The sequence below is a fragment of the Carcharodon carcharias genome, chromosome 3 (genome assembly GCF_017639515.1).
Source record: "Carcharodon carcharias isolate sCarCar2 chromosome 3, sCarCar2.pri, whole genome shotgun sequence".
Classification (NCBI taxonomy): domain Eukaryota; kingdom Metazoa; phylum Chordata; class Chondrichthyes; order Lamniformes; family Lamnidae; genus Carcharodon; species Carcharodon carcharias.
Genome location: NC_054469.1, coordinates 68532438 through 68551589, shown reverse-complemented (window position 1 = coordinate 68551589; position 19152 = coordinate 68532438). Strand labels below are relative to the sequence as shown.

The window sequence follows — 19152 nt, the reverse complement described above, 5'->3', positions numbered from 1 at the left end:
AGAGCTTAGATCTGATACTTTGGTTGTGGGATCGCTTAGCTCTGTCTATCACTTGCTTCCTAAGCTGTTTGGCAAGCCCTGTGCTGTAGCTTCACCAGGTTGACACCTTATTTTCAGGAATGCCTGGTGCTCCCCCTGGAATGCCCTCCTGCACTGTTCATTGAACCAGGGTTGATCCCCTGGCTTGATGGTCATGGTAGAGTGTGGAGTATGCTGGGCCATGAGGTTACAGATTGTGGTCAATTCCACTCTGCTGCTGCTGATGGCCCACAACGCCTCATGGACGCCAAGTCTTGAGTTGCTAGATATTTTTGAAACCGATCCATTTACCACGGTGGTAGTGCTACACAACACGATGAAGGTATTCTCAATGTATCTCAATGTAAAGGCGGGACTTCGTCTCCACAATGACTGTGCGGTGGTCTCTCCGACCGTTACTGTCATGGACAGACCCATCTGCAGCAGGCAGGTTGGTGAGGATGAGTTCAAGTGTTTTTCCCTCTTGTTGGTTCCCTCACCACCTGCTGCTGACCCAGTTTAGCAGTTGTGTCATTTAGGACTCTGCCAGTTCGGTCAGTAGTGGTGCTACCGAGCCACTCTTGGTGATGGACATTGAAGTCCCCAACCCAGAGTACATTCTGCACCTTTGCCACCCTCAGTGCGTCCTCCAAGTGGTGTTCAACATGGAGGAGCACTGATTCATCAGCTGAGGGACGGCTGTACGTGGTAATCAGCAGGAGGTTTCCTTGCCCATGTTTGACCTAATGCCATGAGACTTCATGGGGTCAAGAGTCGATGTTGAGGACTCCTAATGCAACTCCCTCCCGACTGTATACCACTGTGCCGCCACCACTGCTGGGTCTGTCCTGTTGATGGGACAGGACATACCCAGGGATGGTGATGGTGGTGCCTGGGTTGTTATCTGTAAGATTTGATTCCATGAGAATGATTATGTCTGGCTGTTGCTTGATTACTCTGTGAGACAGCTCTCCCAATTTTGGCATTAGCCCCTAGGTGTTAGTAAAGAGGAGTTTGCAGGGTTGTGGCTGTGATACCATTGTTGTTTCCGGTGCCTAGTTCAATGCTGGATGGTCCATCTGGTTTCATTCCTTTTTTGTGACTTTGTAGCAGTTTGATACAACTGAGTGGCTTGCTAGGCCATTTCAGAGGGCATTTAAGAGCCGACCACATTGCACTGGGTCTGGAGTCACATGTAGGCCAGACCAGGTAAGGACGGCAGATTTCCTTCCCTAAAGAACATTAGCGAACCAGATGGGCTTTTACAACAATCTGCAATGGTTTCATGGTCATCATTAGACTTTTAATTCCAGATTTTTTTGAATTCAAATTCCACCATCTGTTGTGGTGGGATTCAAACCTAGAACCCCAGGGCATTACCCAGGGTCTCTGGATTACTAGGAAAGTAGTCTTTCTGAACTTGATTTTATCTGTTATAAAATTTGTGTTAGGAATACCTCTGTGCTACTAAAAGCATTGTGGATTTCATTTCAAAAGTTGCTAGTTTTAAATATACCCTATGTGGAATTCTGATTCCCCAGGGGAAAATAAATGCTTTTTATGTCCAGTTTTTGAGTGTTCTGGAGAAACGTCTTATGGGTAGAAAGGGAGAGGACTTGTAGAGTGGGTGTTTTTTTGTTTCTATATTAGCCAGAAGTAACTTACAAAACTTGGTTTCATGGGCATGATATGTAAATATCCTAGTACACTTTTGTACATTGCTTTGTACTATAGGATGTAGTTTAAATTACAAAACGACCAATTCTCTCAACATTAAGCATGCCTTTGACAAAGAATTATGCCTAATTAACCATTTTCCATTTTGATTTTCAAATATTTTTATTTTAAATATTAATTAACAATTCATCTTTGGAAAAATGACTGAGTAATATAACTTATTCAACAATCATATATTTGTGTAAATTAATTCAGCTTTCTTATGACATCAGTTACAGTGACATTATGACATATATGTTCCCCTTCCCTCTACCCTCTGAGGTTTAAACTCATTTGCAATTATACTTTTAATTTGTATTAGTTAGCTATTGTATTTGTTGTCAGTTTTCAATTGTCCTTATATTTGTGGACAGGTTTTGCCTTCAACTTTGATATTTAAAGATGTTCAAAATGCTTTTTAACTTTTCTTCAATTAACTCTTTGAAACAACTATTTATTTTCTTTCAGGGTCCTGATGGTGAGCTGACAGACTTTGTGAGCTTCTACACTTTACCTTCTACGGTTATGCATCACCCCATTCATAAGAACCTTAAGGCTGCCTATTCCTTTTATAATGTCCACACTGAAACCCCACTCATTGATCTTATGAATGATGCACTAATAATTGCAAAATCGGTAAACTTTTCATTATGTAATCTCTTGAAGTGTAAGGTCTAGTGTAACATGTATAACAGTTACAGCATAATAAAATTATTCATGGTTAACTGAGTTACAAAAATGTTTTGAGGACAATACAGCAGTTATAGCATGAATTGTTCATGTAAACTGTATAGGACTGAACACCGTTAGATTAACAGCGCTTGTTTCTAGAATAAATGAGTTGAAATATGTATCAGAATTAACTACCACTGAACAAAGGGTCTCAAATTGCCAGCTACAGTTTGCTGAAAGTGCAACTCTGTGTGCACTGCAACTCTGTGTGCACTGCTAGCTCATGCATGGCTGGAACTTTGAATTGTTCTCTTTAGGAGCGAGCTCTTTACATACCTCGATAGATGAAGGAGTAGAGCCAAAAATTTAACATTTAAATATTTAGAGAAGCGTAGTGAGGGGCAAAGAACGTGCCAGTGCATCCTAAAGTAGACATGATTTGGTTTTCCATTTTAGACTTACTTGAGACAACACTTGTTCTGACTACAAGGATTTGGAGATACCTGTATGTTTGCATTTATTGCTAATATGCATCTGTTGACCTATCATAAATTTCTTGTTATGGAAATTGGTACCTATGGTTAGGGAAGGAGCATTAAAAGCAGTTTTTTTTAAAAAATCGCAAACTCCTGGTACTACATTTTGCAATGCCAGTGGCCAGGCCACAATTATAAAATTTTACAGATTTTATAGAATCATAAAAGGTTTATGGCACAGCAAGAGGCCTCTTGGCCCCTCGTGTTTGCACCAGCTAAAAAATGAGCCACCCAGCCTAATCTCACTTTCCAGCATTCGGTCCATAGCCCTGCAGGCTATGACACTTGAGTTGCAAATCCAGACTTCTTTTAAATGGGTGAAAAAACTTTTCCTCATCTCCCCTCTAATCCCTTAACCAATCACTTTAAATCTAAGCTCCCTAGCCACTGACCTCTCTGCTAAAGTAAATAGGTCCTTCCAATCAACTCCCGTACATCTCCATCAAATCTCCCTTCACCCTCCTCTGTTTCAAGGAGAACAACCCCAGTCTATTCAATCTTTCCTCATAGCTGTAATTTTCCAGTCCAGGCAACATCCTTGTAAATCTCCTCTGTATTCTTTCTAATACAATTATATCCCTCCTGTATTGAGGTGACCAGAACTTCACACATTACTCAAGTTGCAGCCTAACTAAATAACGTTTTATATAGTTCCATCATAACCTCCCTGCTCTTATATTCTATGCCTTGGCTAATGAATGAAATATGCCGTCTTAACCACCTTACCACCTGTCCTGCTATCTTCAGGGACCTGTGGACATTCACTTCAAAGCCCCATACTCCCTCTACACCTCTCAGTATCCTCACATTCATTGTGTATTCTCTTGCCTTATTTGACCTTCCAAAATACATCACCTCACACTTCTCTAGGTGCCACTTTCCTGCCCACCTGACCAGTCCATTGATATCCTCTGAAAGTGCTAACCATTTCAGACGAGCATGAGCCTGCTGAAGCGTGGTGGGAATCTTAACAGAGACAATGCATTTATATGAGATTAGATGAAGGCACAATTAGGCTCAACCATTAATTAGTAGCCTGTTGGCAACCACTGTCTGGATAAACTCACAGAAAGAAAAGCTACTTGGGTGAGCTACTAGGGAATAGCAAATGGTTGGCACATAAAACTGTACCCTGGCAACAGTGAGCATTTTCAGGACAAGAGTATAACTATAACACTTATAAAATATTTTTCTTAATTAAACTTCACAATACAGTACAGTATTTAATTTCAGTAACTATGTCAACTTACCACTTAGAATAACCATTGTAAAGCAGAACAAAAGTGCTCTGTTTATGTAAAAGGAGTTAGAAAATTCCTCTCTCAGCTACACAAGGCTGAGATATTTTCAAGCTTAAGTTAAAAAGTAGAAACTCACTAGGCTTTAAGTAGTTTCAAGTGCTAGGTTTCAGGTGCAGTGTCCCAAATCCAGCACCCTTGGGACTGAGACCTTGCCAGATTTCGGATTTTTCCAATTTTTATAACTAACTCCTTCACACAGGCTGTTTCTGTAGCGCACTCTGTGCTGATCGTTAATGTCATAAAAATAACTAGGCTGTAGATCATGGAAAGAAGAGTGATCATAAGATATAAAGAAATTTGAATTGAAGATTTTATTTGAAGATTTAAAAGTTTGATTGGACAATTTAAAAAAAAATCTATTAATCTCTCAGTGGAGTGACAGCATTTGCTTGGCCTACAATAACTGGAATAGAGAAATGCTGATTTCTGATCCTCTCACCTGAAAGTGACCAGGAGTGTTGAAATCAGAATGTTCCCACTGGTGGAACAGACAGCTTTGCACCCAGAAAATAGGGAGGGCTGGGGGGAGGCTGTTTTTAAAGGGCTTTAATGAACTCAGGTCCTGTGTGTAGGCAACTGTCGCTAATTCCACCCTCTGGGTTCAGCCTGTGAATGGCTTCTTTATTGCTGAGTTTACTCCATTCCAGGAGTGGCACCCGAAAGAAAAATGTCCAGTTTTTGAACAATTCCGGCTTTGGGATAGCCAGATTTGAGAGACTGTACCTGTATCACTATCATGTTTATTCCCCGATCTTCAGTCCTTCATTTTTTTTCTGCTTTCTTTCTACAGTTGATTCTTGTGGACTGTTGCAGGTATCATTTACCCGCTAAATAGTTACTCATCAATATCTAAAAAATATTGTAGTATTCTTGTAACCCCAAATAAACATTTGGTAAGTGAGATTAGTCAGACAAAGTGCAAGAAAAGCCCTTGGCATATGAGGAAATAATTTCTAAAGGTTTTATTTTTCTGGCACTGTCAACTCTCATTTTCCTAATAAATATTTTATTTTCCCTTCACAGAAAGGATTTGATGTCTTGAATGCACTCGATCTGATGGAAAACAAAACATTCCTAGAAAAATTAAAATTTGGTATAGGTGATGGCAACTTACAGTACTATCTGTACAATTGGAGGTGCCCAGATATGGAACCTGAAAAGGTGAGAAACATTTGATATCTTTATTGTAAATGCTGAGGCCACAAATTTTTGGGCCTGTTCTAAGCTTGCTAGAAAATTCAGTTAGGGTGGGCTCTGCTATTTTAGATACCTCCAGTCAGTATGAGTGCCAATATGGGTGTAACTTAGGCAGGAGAGGTGGATGGCATTAGGTGGAAGGAGGGGAGAGCACACAAGCCAGTTATGTTGGTTTAAAGGTCTTTTCCGATCATTACCAACACCTACTCCCCTGTGTAAGAAGGTTGATTTTCCCGATAATGCCATCAGTCTTCTAAGTTATCGAGGCCGCACCCCAGTTTGCCGGTTGTACCCTTCCAAAGATTTGGATGGCCAAGGCCATCCAATTTTCTGCTGCTTTTATGCCAGCAGTGTGCTTCAGACCCTGGGGACACAAGCACACAATATGTGCATTAATATTTAGTTTGTCACAGCCATTGCCTCTGTCTTTGCTGATGGATGTTGGCTTCCAGTCCTACAGTGTCTCAAATTTAAAATTCTCATATTCATGTTGCGTTCCCTTCAAGGCCTTGACCTCCGATCTCTAACCTGCAGCTCTATAACACTCCTCTCTATTCCTTTGAGTCTGGTCTATTTTGCATTCCCCTCCATTCACACCACCATTGGTGTCTATGCCTTCACCCATCTAGGCCATATGCTCTGGAATTCCCTCCAAAACCAGTGCTATCCACCTTCTTCTCCTTCCAAGCTCTTATTAAAATACAACACTTTTGCCAAACTTCTGACACCTTTCCTAACATTTCCTTTACCTTGGCATTTATTTTCATCTGATTACTCTTGTGTAGCACTTTGGGATGCTTTCCTATCTTAAAAGTGCTATATAAATCAAAGTTATTGTTGATAGAAGAACAAGTAATTTTTTCAGTAACATTGAGTATTACTGACCAAATATTTATTGAGATATTTCGCTGGTAATTTTTCATAAAAATTGTCTGGGGATCTGACTTTTAAGGGAAAATAATTTGTTAAAGCAGTTTAAAATAAGCCTCCCCTACTCAATTTGAATTTGATGGTGAAGGGCATTCAGCCCATCTTACAATATCCGTACAAAAAGGTCTTTAAGCTCATCACTGTCCTATTTGTAACATTGAAGTTTTTGAGGTGGACAGAATTAGGTAACCAGTTAATCTTCTGCATTAAGCTAGTAATAGTTAATTTTTTTTGCTAAACCTGAATAATATGGCAACATGATTGAAGATGGCAACACAGATCTTCTCCAACTTCATACTTACTTTGGGTAGCCCATAGGTACATATTTTGAAACATGATAGTTATGGATATATAATAATGGAAACAATAGTTTTTCTAGTTTTACAGTATCCAGCAGTAACACTAGTTCTAGACTTAACATTTAAGTTCCTAACTGTAAATGTTTATTAATTAAATAAATAAATAAACCACAGTTATATAGGGAGGGCAGTGAAAGTCTTGTGCCACAGCTACAGCATGTGGGAGTTTGGAGAGCGTAGTAATCCCGGACAACAATGTTTGCAATAAGTGTCTGCAACTTGCGGAACTTCAGCTCAGAGTTGTTGAGCTGTGGTCTGAGGCACTAATATTGCTGGGCATCAGAGAAAGGGAGAGTTCCCTGGGCACTTGATCCAGGAACCTGGAACCTGTGTGGGAGACAGGGATTTTGATTTATGGGCACTGGTACCAGTACTGGGAAAGAGGGATGGACTCTATTTAAACCAGGCTGAGAACAAAATTGGTAAATTGAATATCGAGGGCTGTGGCTAGGGCTTTAAACTAATGAAGCAGTGGGGCAGGAGAATTCAGGAAAGAGTAATTTCAAAAGCATTAAGAGAAATGTTAAGGATGTAAAGCAGATCAGCAATTTGGGTAAATAACCACAAGAGTGGGTCAAACAGGGACAGAAAGCTTAACAAAGGTAATGGAGTAATAATGACTAGAATGGCATCAGTGGAAAAGATAAAATAAAGCTAAAGGCATTATTTTTGAACGCTAGATGCAATCACAACAAAATCAATGAATTAATAGAACAGATGAATGGGTTTGATATAATAGCCATTGAGGAAATGTTGCAGTGTGACCAAGGTTTGGAATTAAATATTCTAGGATCCTTGACCTTTAGAAGAGTTAAGCAAAATGCGAAAAGTGAAGGGATTGCCCTGATAATAAAGATGGGATAAAGACAGTGTAGGATCTTAGTTCAGAAAATCAAGATGTAGAATAAGTTTGGGTAGAGCTAAAAAACAGTGGGTGTAGTTTACAGGTCCCCTGAGAGTAGTTGTAGTGTAGGGCCAAGTGTAAATCAGGAAATTAGAAGGTGCATGCAACAAGGGTAATATAATAATTAGATTGGGAAGTGGGGGGAGTGTTTAATTTTCTTATAGACCGGGCAAACCAAATTTGCTGTAATGGTGTTGGGGACAAGTTCATTGAAAGCATTCACAGTTTACTTGATCAGTTATCTAATTTGTAAAATGAGACAGGATTATTTAATAACCCTGTAGTAAGGGAAAGATTGATCATAACATAACAGAATTTTATATTGAGTTTTAGTGTGATCTAATTAAGTACAAAACTAGGGTCTTAAATCTGAACAAAGCAAACCATGAGGGTCTGAGGGGTGGGTTGGTTAAAGTAGATTGGGAAACTAGGTTAAAAGATACGATGACAAATAGGCGATGGTAAACATTTAAAGAATTAATTCATAGTTTGCAACAGGTATACATTCCCTTAAGGAATAAAATGCCACTGGTAGAGTGAAGAAGGCAGCTCACTACCAACTTCTCATGGGCAATTAGGGATGGGCAATAAATGCTGGTCTAGCCAGCGACGCTCACATCCTGTAAATGAATTTTAAAAAGGAAGAGGCTTATAATGCTGCCAAACAGAGTTGTAAACCTGAGGATTGGGGGGATTTTAAAATTCAGCAAAGGCTGACAAAAAATGAGAAATGAGAGTAAACTAACTAAAGACTTTAAAACGCATTGTAAACATTGTAATGGGTATGTAAAAAAAAAAGGGAAGTGATTAATGAAAGTAAGTGTGAGCCTATTAGAGGCAGAGACAGGAAAAATTATCATGGGGAATAAGGAAAAGGCAGACGTTAAACAAATAGTTTGTATCTGTTGACATGGTGGATAAAATAATCTCAAAGTAATGAAAACCAAGGATCTAATGAAAATGAGGAACTTAGTATTAGTAAAGAAATAGTAGTAGAAAAATTAATGGAGCTGAAAGCTGACAAATGCTTGGGACTGATGGCCTACACCCTAGAGATTTTAAAATGGCCACGGAAGTAGTGGTTGCATTGGTTTTGATCTTACAAAGTTCTTTAAATTCTAAACTGATTCCTCTGTTTTGGGAGATAACAAACATAATGCTATTCATTTGAGAAAGGAAGGAGAGAATAAACAGGGAACCATAGCTCATTTAGCCTGACATCAGAGGTAGGGAAAATACTAGAATTATTACAGGCGTGATAACTGGGCACTAAAAAAAATATCAATATGATTAGGCAGAGTCAACACAGAATACTGAAAAGAGTATCATGTTTGATAATCCCTGGATTTTTTTTGAGGATATAACTAGTCGTTTAGATAAGAGGGAGTATAGGAATATAGGAGTTGGAGTAGGCCATTCAGCCCATCGAGCCTACTCCACCATTCAATATAATCATGGCTGATCATTCATTTTAGTGCCTTTTTCCCACATTATACAAATATCCCTTTATGTTATTGGTATTTTGAAATTTGTCAATCTCTGCTTTAAACATACTCAGTGACTGGAATTCTCCACCCCAGAGGGCTTTGGAAGCTTAAAGATTTACAGCCCTCTTGAGTAAAAAAAAATTCTCCTCATCTCGGTCCTAAATGGCTTCCCCCTTATTTTGAAATTGTGTCCCTTGGTTCTAGACTCCCCAGCCAGGGGAAACATCTTACCTGCATCCACCCTGTCCATCCCTTTTAAGTATTTTGTAGGTTTTAATTGAGATCACCTCTCATTCTTCGAAACTCTAGAGAATACAGACCCGGTTTCCCCAATTTCTCTTTACAGAACAGTCCCACCATCCCGGGAACAAGTCTGGTGAACCTTTGTTGCACTCCCTCTATAGCAATAATATCCTTCCTAAGGTAAGGGGACTAAAGCTGCACACATTACTCCAGGTGTGGTCTAACCAAGGTTCTATACAATTGAAGCAAGACTTTGCTACTCCTGTACTCAAATCCTGTTGCAATAAAGGCTAACATACCATTAGCCATTCCTAATTGCTTACCGCAGTGGAACCATGGATATAGTCTGCTTTAATTTCCAAAAAGCATTTGATAAAAGGTTATTATATAAAACTTGGGTTTGGGGTTAATATACTAGCATGGATTTGAGGAAATCAGAGTAAGAATACCGGATCATTTTCAGGCTGGCAGGGCGCTGCAACGATCGGTGATTGGGCCTCAGCTACGTACAAGCTATATTGATGACTTAGATAAGGGGATTGAATGTAATGTATTCCATGATTGCTGATGATACAAAATTAGGTGGGAAAGTAAGCTCTGAAGAGGATACAAAGAGGCTGCAAAAATAATTAGGTTAAATGAGAGGGCAAGAATGTGGCAGATGTAATATAATGTAGAGAAATGAGAAGTTTTTCATTTTGGTGGGAAGAATAGAAAGGCAGAATAGTTTTTTAAATAGTGAGACTGGGAAATGGTAGTCAGAGGTATCTGGATATTCTTGCAACACATCACGGAAAGTTAGCATACGGTACAGCAAGCAATTCAGAAGACAAATGGAATGATAGCCTTTATTTCAAAAGGATTGGAGTATAAAGAAGCCTTACTGCAATTTTATAGGGTGTTGGCGAAACCACACCTGGAGTACTTTGTGTAGCTTTGGTCTCTTTACTTAAGGAAGAAAATACTAGCCTCAGAGGGAGTGCAAAAAAGGTTTACTAGACTGACTCCTGGGATGAGGAGATTGTCCTGTGAGGAGACGAGGCCTGTATTCCCTAGAATTTAGAAGAATGAGAAAAGATGTCATTAAAATGTATAAAATTCTTAAGGAACTTGACTTGTAGGTGCTGGGAGGATGTTTCTCCTGACCTGGGAGTTTAGAACATGGGGATACAAAATAAGGGATCTTTAGGACCGATGTGAGAAATTTTTCATTCAATGGTTTATGAAACTTTGCAGTTCTCGACTCCAAGGAACTGTGGATGCTCTGTCTTTAAGTATGTTCAAGTCAGAGATCAGCATGTTTTTGGATGGTAAGGAAATCAAGGGAAAATGTGGGAAGATGTAGCTGAGGTACAGGATCTGCCATGATCTGATTCCGTGGCAGAGCAGGCTTGAGAGGCCAAACTACCTACTTCTCCTATCATGTTTTTATGCTCTTAACTATGAGAACTTCAGATGTCAGTTCTGGTGTGACAATTCATTACAACTGGAGCAAGTAGCTGAAATATTTGAGCAGTTTCAGATGGTCACCTTGTGACTTACTGAAATTCAACAAATCTTAAAATTCAGAACAATGTTAATTTAGTTTAAAAGCAAAAAACTGCGGATGCTGGAAATCCAAATCAAAAACAAAAATACCTGGAAAAACTCAGCAGGTCTGGCAGCATCTGTGGAGAGGAGCACAGTTAACGTTTCAAGTCCGAATGACCCTTCAACAGAACTAAGTAAAAATAGAAAAGTGGTGAAATATAAGTTAGTTTGGCCGGGCGGGGTGGGACACAAGAAGAGCTGGATAGAGGGCCAGTGATAGGTGGAGATAACCAAAAGATGTCACAGACAAAAGGACAAAGAGGTGTTGAAGGTGGTGATATTATCTAAAGGAATGTGCTAATTAAAGGTAGAAAGCAGGACGAGCAAGGTACAGATAGCCCTAGTGTGGGTGGAGTTAAAGTTTCAAGTCCGAATGCCCCTTCAACTCCACCCCCACTACGGCTGTCTGTACCTTGTCTGTCCTGATTTCTACCCTTAATTAGCACATTCCTTTAGATAATATCACCACCTTCAACACCTCTTTGTCCTTTTGTCTGTGACATCTTTTGGTTATCTCCACCTATCACTGGCCCTCTATCCAGCTCTTCTTGCCCCATCCCCCCTTAAACCAACTTATATTTCACCTCTTTTGTATATTTACTTAGTCCTGTTGAAGGGTCATTTGGACTCGAAACGTTAACTGTGTTCCTCTCCACAGATGCTGCCAGACCTGCTGAGTTTTTCCAGGTATTTTTGTTTTTGTTAACTTAGTTTACTTGTTTTGCAACATTGATGGCTTTTGGTGATATTTAAAACTAATTGGGAAAGAGTTTACACAATAATTCTGAGTTTACAAATGTAATTTCATGGCAATCTGGGATGAGTTGTTGGAGTCAATCTTGTAAATACTGGTGAATAGCTGGAACGATAAATTTCATGAATATATAAGTTCAAGCTCAGGTGATTGCTCTCCGTTTTAGTATCTATCTGCAGTGAAACCCTCATTGAAGTGTTTTGGCACTGCCACCACGCCTAGCAAATTATTCTAAATATTTACCACTATATTAAGTATAGAATAACATATAAAATGCACTTCCTGACCTTTTTAAAATACTGTGGATGTATTTCATGCCATTTAATACTGTTAAATATTTCAATGATGTCCTCAATTATTGCATTTTAAAATTTCTATAGCCTTATCCATCAAAACTTATCCATGTTCCCCCCACTTTCACTGAAAGTCTTGATTTCTTTTTCTTTAGGTTGGTCTCGTGCTACAGTAAAATGGTCTACTACTGCTGTAGAATCCTCTTCATTGAAGCCCAGGGTCCAATATCATGCCTTTGTTCAGTGACAAGAATCTACCAGCTCAACACAGAATTCTGTAAAAGGAGCTAGTAGTTCCAACCACATTTTGTTTTCATCAGAATGGAGACGATTGATTCTTTGCTAGGATTTGATTTTATTGTGCAGAAAAGTGTTCCATAATTCTGTGTTATTTGTTGGGAATTTAAATCACTATGAACTTTGTCTTCTAACTATTTGCAACCTGAATGAGAATTCTCATCAATGCCTAAGATGATTTTGAATGCACTTTTGTTAGTTTCAAGAGGCAAATCTACATTTAGACATTCATGAAGAATGTTACTGCTACGTTAGGTAGTGAGGAACTGGAGGCTTTTTTTGCAGAATGACAACTCAGTCTTTTGTACAAATGAGGTACAGTAGTAAATTGTGTGAAGAAGAAAATTGTTACCGTTATATCTAGTGGGTGGTCTTGTACTGCCAGACAGATTTCTATTTATTGACCAGTGTTTTTTTAAGTGTTCGCTATGGGAACATTGAAGGACCTATGGTACAAACTAATTTTTACCCATTTGCGCCATGTTTGTAACAGAATGTGGGAATTTTTGCAATAATGCTTTAGTGTAAATTCCAGAATTTCCGGCAATGCAGATAAATTGGAAAATGTCCCACTCTATTCATATGCACCCGCAATGTCAACAATGCAATCTGGCTGCTCATAGGTAGTGTTCATGGCTTATTTGTGAAAGAGGCTACATTCCCCACATGTTTTTTATGTAAGGCTGGGGCAAGGCTTTATTTGTCACTTGTTAGTTTTTAAGCTTTTTTTAAAAGCCACCTGGTGTGGCCCAATCAGTGGAGTCAGTGGTAAAAGTGCTTGCTTTACAATTCATAGATCAGGGATTGAAATCCTGGAGCTGCTTGACATTTGAGATGTGAGCCTGGTTTGTGACTAATTTTCAGGTCTTTGGGCAAGCCATAACAGGAGTAGCTGAGTTGGTGATGATTAAAGAACACAGCTGAAGGCTACATGTAGAGGCAACCACACATATACATGTAGATTTAAAATATTTTAAAAATCATGATGGATTAGCATCTTTCTCCTGCCAAATCTTTTTTCATTCTCTACACATGAAAATTTGGGTATTTCTTTTTTTCTCCAGATACCTGGATATGGAGTCAGATATGTATGTTTTTTTTTTCAGCATAAACTGCACGTGAATACCTGACAAAACTAAATCAAAGGGAAATAGTTTTTTTTAAAAAAGAGTGAAAACTGAAAGCTTTGTTCTATGTTGTGTTTTGCACAAATTATGTTAAAAGGAAGGATTTGGGCCTTGTTTGTTAAAGCATGTTTAGCTGTTCAGCAGCTTAAAACTTTGCCTGGTCAAGTGGCGGGTTATGTACAGTTTACTATTATCGCTATGCATGCTTCACTGAAAAGGTCCCACACTAGAAAATGTGCGAGAAAAATTACCTATTCATAAATCGGTCCGGGAATGGTTTAAATGTTGCCAGAGGAAGAATATACTTTTTGATTTCAGTAATGTTTTAAGGTCACCAGCATGACTGTTTGATGTCTGAATTAATAAAAGTCATTACAACTTTGCTATTATTTGTGCATGCTTTGATTCTTTCAATTAGTGTAAGCTTTGAATATGTTTAATGATGTCACTTAGAATATATAAACTTTAGAGTTTAATACCGTAGTCATCCTATAAGCCTAACATCATTTGTATGTATTTCCAAATGGATGTTTTTCTTTTGTTGCTTTTTTTTCTCTAGATCTCCCTTCACAATTAACTAGCCTTGCTGAGAGAACAAATTGCTCTGCGTGGACTGATTTTTAAGCAGTTTGGGGTCAATTGTCCTCCAATTTTTCATTTATCTTGATGGTAATTGGTCTATTTCTGCCAGACATCATGGCTGTGATATGAATGAGTTTTGAAAATTGAGAGTAATTATGGATGTAAACCTGCAACATCTCCATGTTCTATTTGCTATTCGGTAAAATCTGCTAGAAAATTATGTTCTAGAGGTTAGAATAAGGGCATTAGACATAAATCCCATCCCTTTAATGAATAAGTTGGTAAAAATCTTAGTTCATGTATGTAAACTGTCTACCTCAGTGAGATGCTAGGAACCAGAAACCAGTAAAGAGCTACTGGCTGCAAAAATTTTTGGAAGAATGGGGTAGGAAATAGAATGGAAAACGAAGGAATAGTTTTACAGAGGGGATATTTTCAGATCCATAAAAGAGGTGGGAGAAACTAGAGCCAAGTGTCTGGGTACTGATTTTTATTGAGGTTTTTAGTGGTGGAGAGGAACTGTTTCTTGAGTATTTACTTTTTATTGTAGAATACTTTGTTGGTGTGCAAGTTGAAGTTACGTAAAATATTTTATGCAATTTGGTGCTTTATGAAATTAGAAAATAATATTTCAGACAAGATCTTCAACGAAAGCAGGAAATTGATTCTCAGTGATGATCAGAGGCTGAGAAATTTTTGAAAACTTGGAACTGGTGCTTCTGAACTTTGGTTTCTATAACCCACACTTGGTGCTTCTGAACTTCGCTTTCTTATAGTCTACACTTTGTGAATTTTGAAAGATCTTACATTAAGTTATTAAAAGTCAATCATTGTTGAACAGCTGCCACGTATTTTATTCACATAACAAAACATACAAATTATAAATTTAAAATGGAACGAATATTATTTCCTAAAGCAGTTCTTATTTGATTTCCATTGAAACAACAGAATCTTATTTTACAAAACTGATAAAACAGCAAGAATCTAGATTTGATTTCCAGTATTTGTATTTTTTTCACTTTCTATAAGAACTTGCTAGAAAAGTTCAACTTTATAATGTGGATAATGTTACTTCTCCTCCTGCTCCAGAAATGCCATAAATTGGTCCCTTCACATGCTTGTTTTACTAAAATCTTTCTTAGAATATGGCCTAGTTATCTGATTTTAACTCTTTCTAGTATGTCCTTTCTTCTGGATATGTTACCTAGGTGTTCGTGCACTACAACCACAGAAAGTAACAACATTGTTCTTTAAGCTGTATGTTGATACATACACAATTTAAAATCATGTACCAGTATTTGTGCATGTAATGAATAATGTGCAGAATAATGGTGTGAATTTAACGCGTGCAGTTCTAAATGAAGTTTCTGTCATTCGTATGTTATTAAGTCCTGATCTCCCTCTGTTACATATATTGTTACAGTATGTTACCAATACTGACTTACTTGTTTTTTTTTTGTTTATGTACAGGGTTACCTGTTAGAGTGAGAAGTGCCCATTACACTAAATGGCCCAACAGCTGTGCTGAAGGGGTGTGAGGGATTCTGGAGGTGCAAAGTTACAGGTAAATGCAGACATTATAACACATGTAGACTTACACAACATCTAATTTTAATAAGCAGCTAGATATGTAGGTGGTATTTAAGCATAATATCAATAGTGCCATGATGTCAGATTTAACTGTTGCTATGTATCTGGCTACTTAGGTATGGTAGAGTGTGGTTCTGAAATAGTAACCTTGTTTTAAGTTCAAATCATTATCATGGAAAGTTGGTGATCGACTAGACACTTGGGGAGGACAAAAATTGGATAAGACCAGAAAATGGGCCCAGGAATCACTATGGGTCAATTACTCATTCATGTTGATGCAAAATGTGTGCAGCCCAACACTAGGTAGGAAGAGCAAGATCCTTTTCCTTTAGGAGGCCTGCCAGCCACTACAAAGGCATTGCGCGACTTCACCCCTGCCTCAGCTCATCTGCTGCTGAAACCCTCATTCATGCTTTTGTTAACCTTAGACTCAATTATTCGAACATGCAACTGGTTGGTCTCCCACATTCTACCTTCTATAAAGTTGAGGTCATCCAAAACACTGCTGTCCCATCTTAACTTGCACCAAGTCCCTTTCACCTATCACCCTGTGTTTGCTGACCTGAAGTGGTTCACGGTCAAGCAATTGTATTTCATTTTAAAATTCTCATTATTGTTTTCAAATCCCTCCATGGCTTCACCCCTTCTTGTGTAATTTCCTCCAACTCTGAGATACCTATGCTGCTCTGATTCTGGCCTCTTATGCATCCATGATTTTAATCACTCCATCATTGGTGGCTGCACCTTCAGTTACCTAGGTTCTTAGTTCTAAAATATCCTCCCTGCACACCTCTGCCTTGCTTTCCTCGTTTAAAACACTCAACTTTTTGACCAAGCATTTGGTCATCTGATCTAAAATCTCCTTGCTGAGGTCAGTGTCTTTTTTTATTCTTTCATGGGATATGGGCATCACTGGCAAGGCCAACATTTACTGCCCTTGAGAAGAAGGTGGTGAGTCACCTTCTCAAACCACTGCTGTCCATCTGGTGCAGGTACACCTAGAACAATGTTAGGAAGGGAGTTCAGGATTTTGATCCAGTCACAGTGAAGAAACAGTGGTATAGTGCCAAGTCAGGATGGTGTGTGGCTTGGAGGGGAACTTGCAGTTGGTGGTTTTCCATAATCTGCCCTTGTTCTTCTAGATGGTAGAAGTTTAAAATAACAAAACAGGGGCATTATACAAGGCACTATATAAATAGAAGTTGTTGTTGGCAGGTCTGACAATGCACCAAACAAGAGGCCTGATGTCATTGTCACGCAATATGGAGGAGTCTAGCTCCAACTTGGCAGAGGGCTTTGCGTAGAGCTTGGATTCCATCCTTTCCAGAGTAGAAGTGATTGTGATTCCGATTCCATGAGACCCTTGGAGATTCAACCGTAATGCAATGTCTGATGTCTCAGTTTCAGCAGCAGAAGGCACCCAATACCTGGGTCTACAATGGAAGACCAGACTGAGGTCATGAATTCTTAGCTTGTTGCTATGCAAGCTCAGGCTGCTGCTATTGTGGCTCAAAGGGGCTTTCAGGGTTTTTCAGCAGTCCAGCAATCTGTGCTCCAGCAAATTATTAGTATCGCTGAGGTAAAGTCCCAGGGAAGTGGCAGTGGCTCTGCAAAGCACAAATCTGCTCTTCTCTCAGGATGACAGCATTCTCACCCAGCACAGCTCCACTGTCAGCCAACCCAGACTACTGCCACCCATGTTCAGGTTTTGCAATCCAAAGCCGGGCAGCTGCTCCAGAGCAACCTATGAGACCATTTGCAGCCTCCCCTACAGAATCAGCAGCCTCCCACCACACATGCTGCAGCCACTGAGGTGGCACTTCCTAGAAGCACCATGACACACACAGGCACCCACAAGACAGGTACTAAGGGCATATACAAGGGTGAATAAGTTTACTTTTGTATGAAATATTGAATGGGTTTCTTGGATAAAGTTGGTATATGTTGGCTTTTATGCCAGCATTGTGGGCAACAGGGTACTGGGATGGACCACAACAGATGGGAAGGTGAAGTAAAATGAGAACTTGAGGTTGCGTGTGGGGGACTGGGGTTGAATGATTTGATCTCACAGACAATTTACAAAAGGGAATTTACTGGTTGTTTACTTCTCCCGAGATGCTTTCCACATTCCTGCTGATGAGGGCTGTGCCAGATTGTGGAATGCCACGAATCAGGCCCTACCACTCCAGCTCATACCACAGGGCTCCACCAGAGCAGTCCAATCAGCAGAACCATTACTTCAACTAGTCTGAACAATGAAGCTCCATATGTAAAATGAGAGCCATGATGACATATATTGGCCATGTGTGGTTGGGTTGTGAAGCAAAATCAGACCACATCTTAAGCAGATAACCCTTGGTGCCTAGGAGCCACCCTCGAGTTTGGCTGAGGGAATGGCAGACTGGTGCAAAATGCTTTTAGGATAGCATGCATTCACCATGATGTGGTGAGCATAGTCAAGTACCCACTACAGATCAGGTGATAGATCAGTATTTAGATGCAGCACCCACAAAGCGATGCGTGCGCAGCCTACACCATGGAGCCTGTAATACAGCAGAGCCATACCCAGACTCTGCCTGCTTGTGTCTGGTCAGCAAGAACACAATGAGATGTAAATGGTAACTTGTACATTGATGCTGAAGATGTGGGCAGAGTTCTCAATGAGTACTTTGGCTTTACTAAGGAGACGGATGACGCAGACATTTTAGTTAAAGAGGAGTGTGAAATATTAGATACCATAAGCATAAATGAGAGAAATGCTGGAGGGATGACATCCTTGAAGATTTATAAATCACCAGGCCATTAAAGGAAGCCAGGGAGAAAATAGCATATGCTCTGATCATTTTCTAGATATAGATACTAGACACTAGATACAGATGAGGTACCAGAGGATTGGAGGTCTGCGCACATTGTACCATTATTTAAAAAGGGCGTGAAGGATAGGCCAGAAAATTATAGGCTGGTCAGTCTGACTTCGGTCGAATCAATTCTGAGACACAGGATAAATTTGTCACTTAGAAAGCACAAATTGATCAGGGATAGTCAGCGTGGTTTTGTTAGGGGAAGATCATCTCTTATTAACTTAATTTTTTTTGAGGAAGTAACGAGGAGGATTGATGAGGGCACTGAAGTGGGTGTTGTCTATATGGATTTCAGTAAGGTATTTGACAAAGTTCCACATGGCAAACTGGTCAGGAAAATGAGATCTCATGGGATACAGGGGAAGTTGGATCCAAAAATGGCTCAGTGATAGGAGACAAAGAGTAATGGCTGTTGGATGTTTTTGCGAATGGAAAGTGGTTTCCAGTGGCATTCCACAGGGCTCAGTGTTGGGGCCCTTGCTATTTTGTGTATATTACTTTGTGGGAGGCATGATTGGGAAATTTGCAGATGATACAAAAATTGGCCGTGTAGTTGATAGTGAAGAGGATAGCTGTCGACTCCAGAATTATATCAATGATTTGGTTGTGTGGGCAGAGAGTGACAAATGGAATTCAATATGGAAAAGTGCAAGGTAACGCAGTTGGGAGGGCAAGCAAAGCAAGGGAATACTCAA

The 19152-nt window shown here is 39.4% G+C and overlaps 1 protein-coding gene across 3 annotated transcripts in view; it reads left to right on the top strand.

The window, feature by feature from the left end:
* The window catches only part of nmt2 (N-myristoyltransferase 2), a 60144-nt gene extending 46046 nt beyond the window's left edge, over nt 1-14098 (top strand). For 2 of the 3 annotated variants that reach the window (XM_041184679.1, XM_041184681.1), the window contains exons 10-12: nt 2203-2370; nt 5267-5404; nt 12156-13807. In XM_041184679.1, the coding sequence (XP_041040613.1) occupies nt 2203-2370; nt 5267-5404; nt 12156-12176 (327 nt within the window). In that variant the 3' untranslated portion in view covers nt 12177-13807. Of the gene's footprint in view, nt 1-2202; nt 2371-5266; nt 5405-12155; nt 13808-13983 lie in introns of those variants that run through there. The other variant, XM_041184680.1, reaches the window with a different exon arrangement.
* The last annotated feature ends 5054 nt before the right edge of the window (nt 14099-19152 follow it).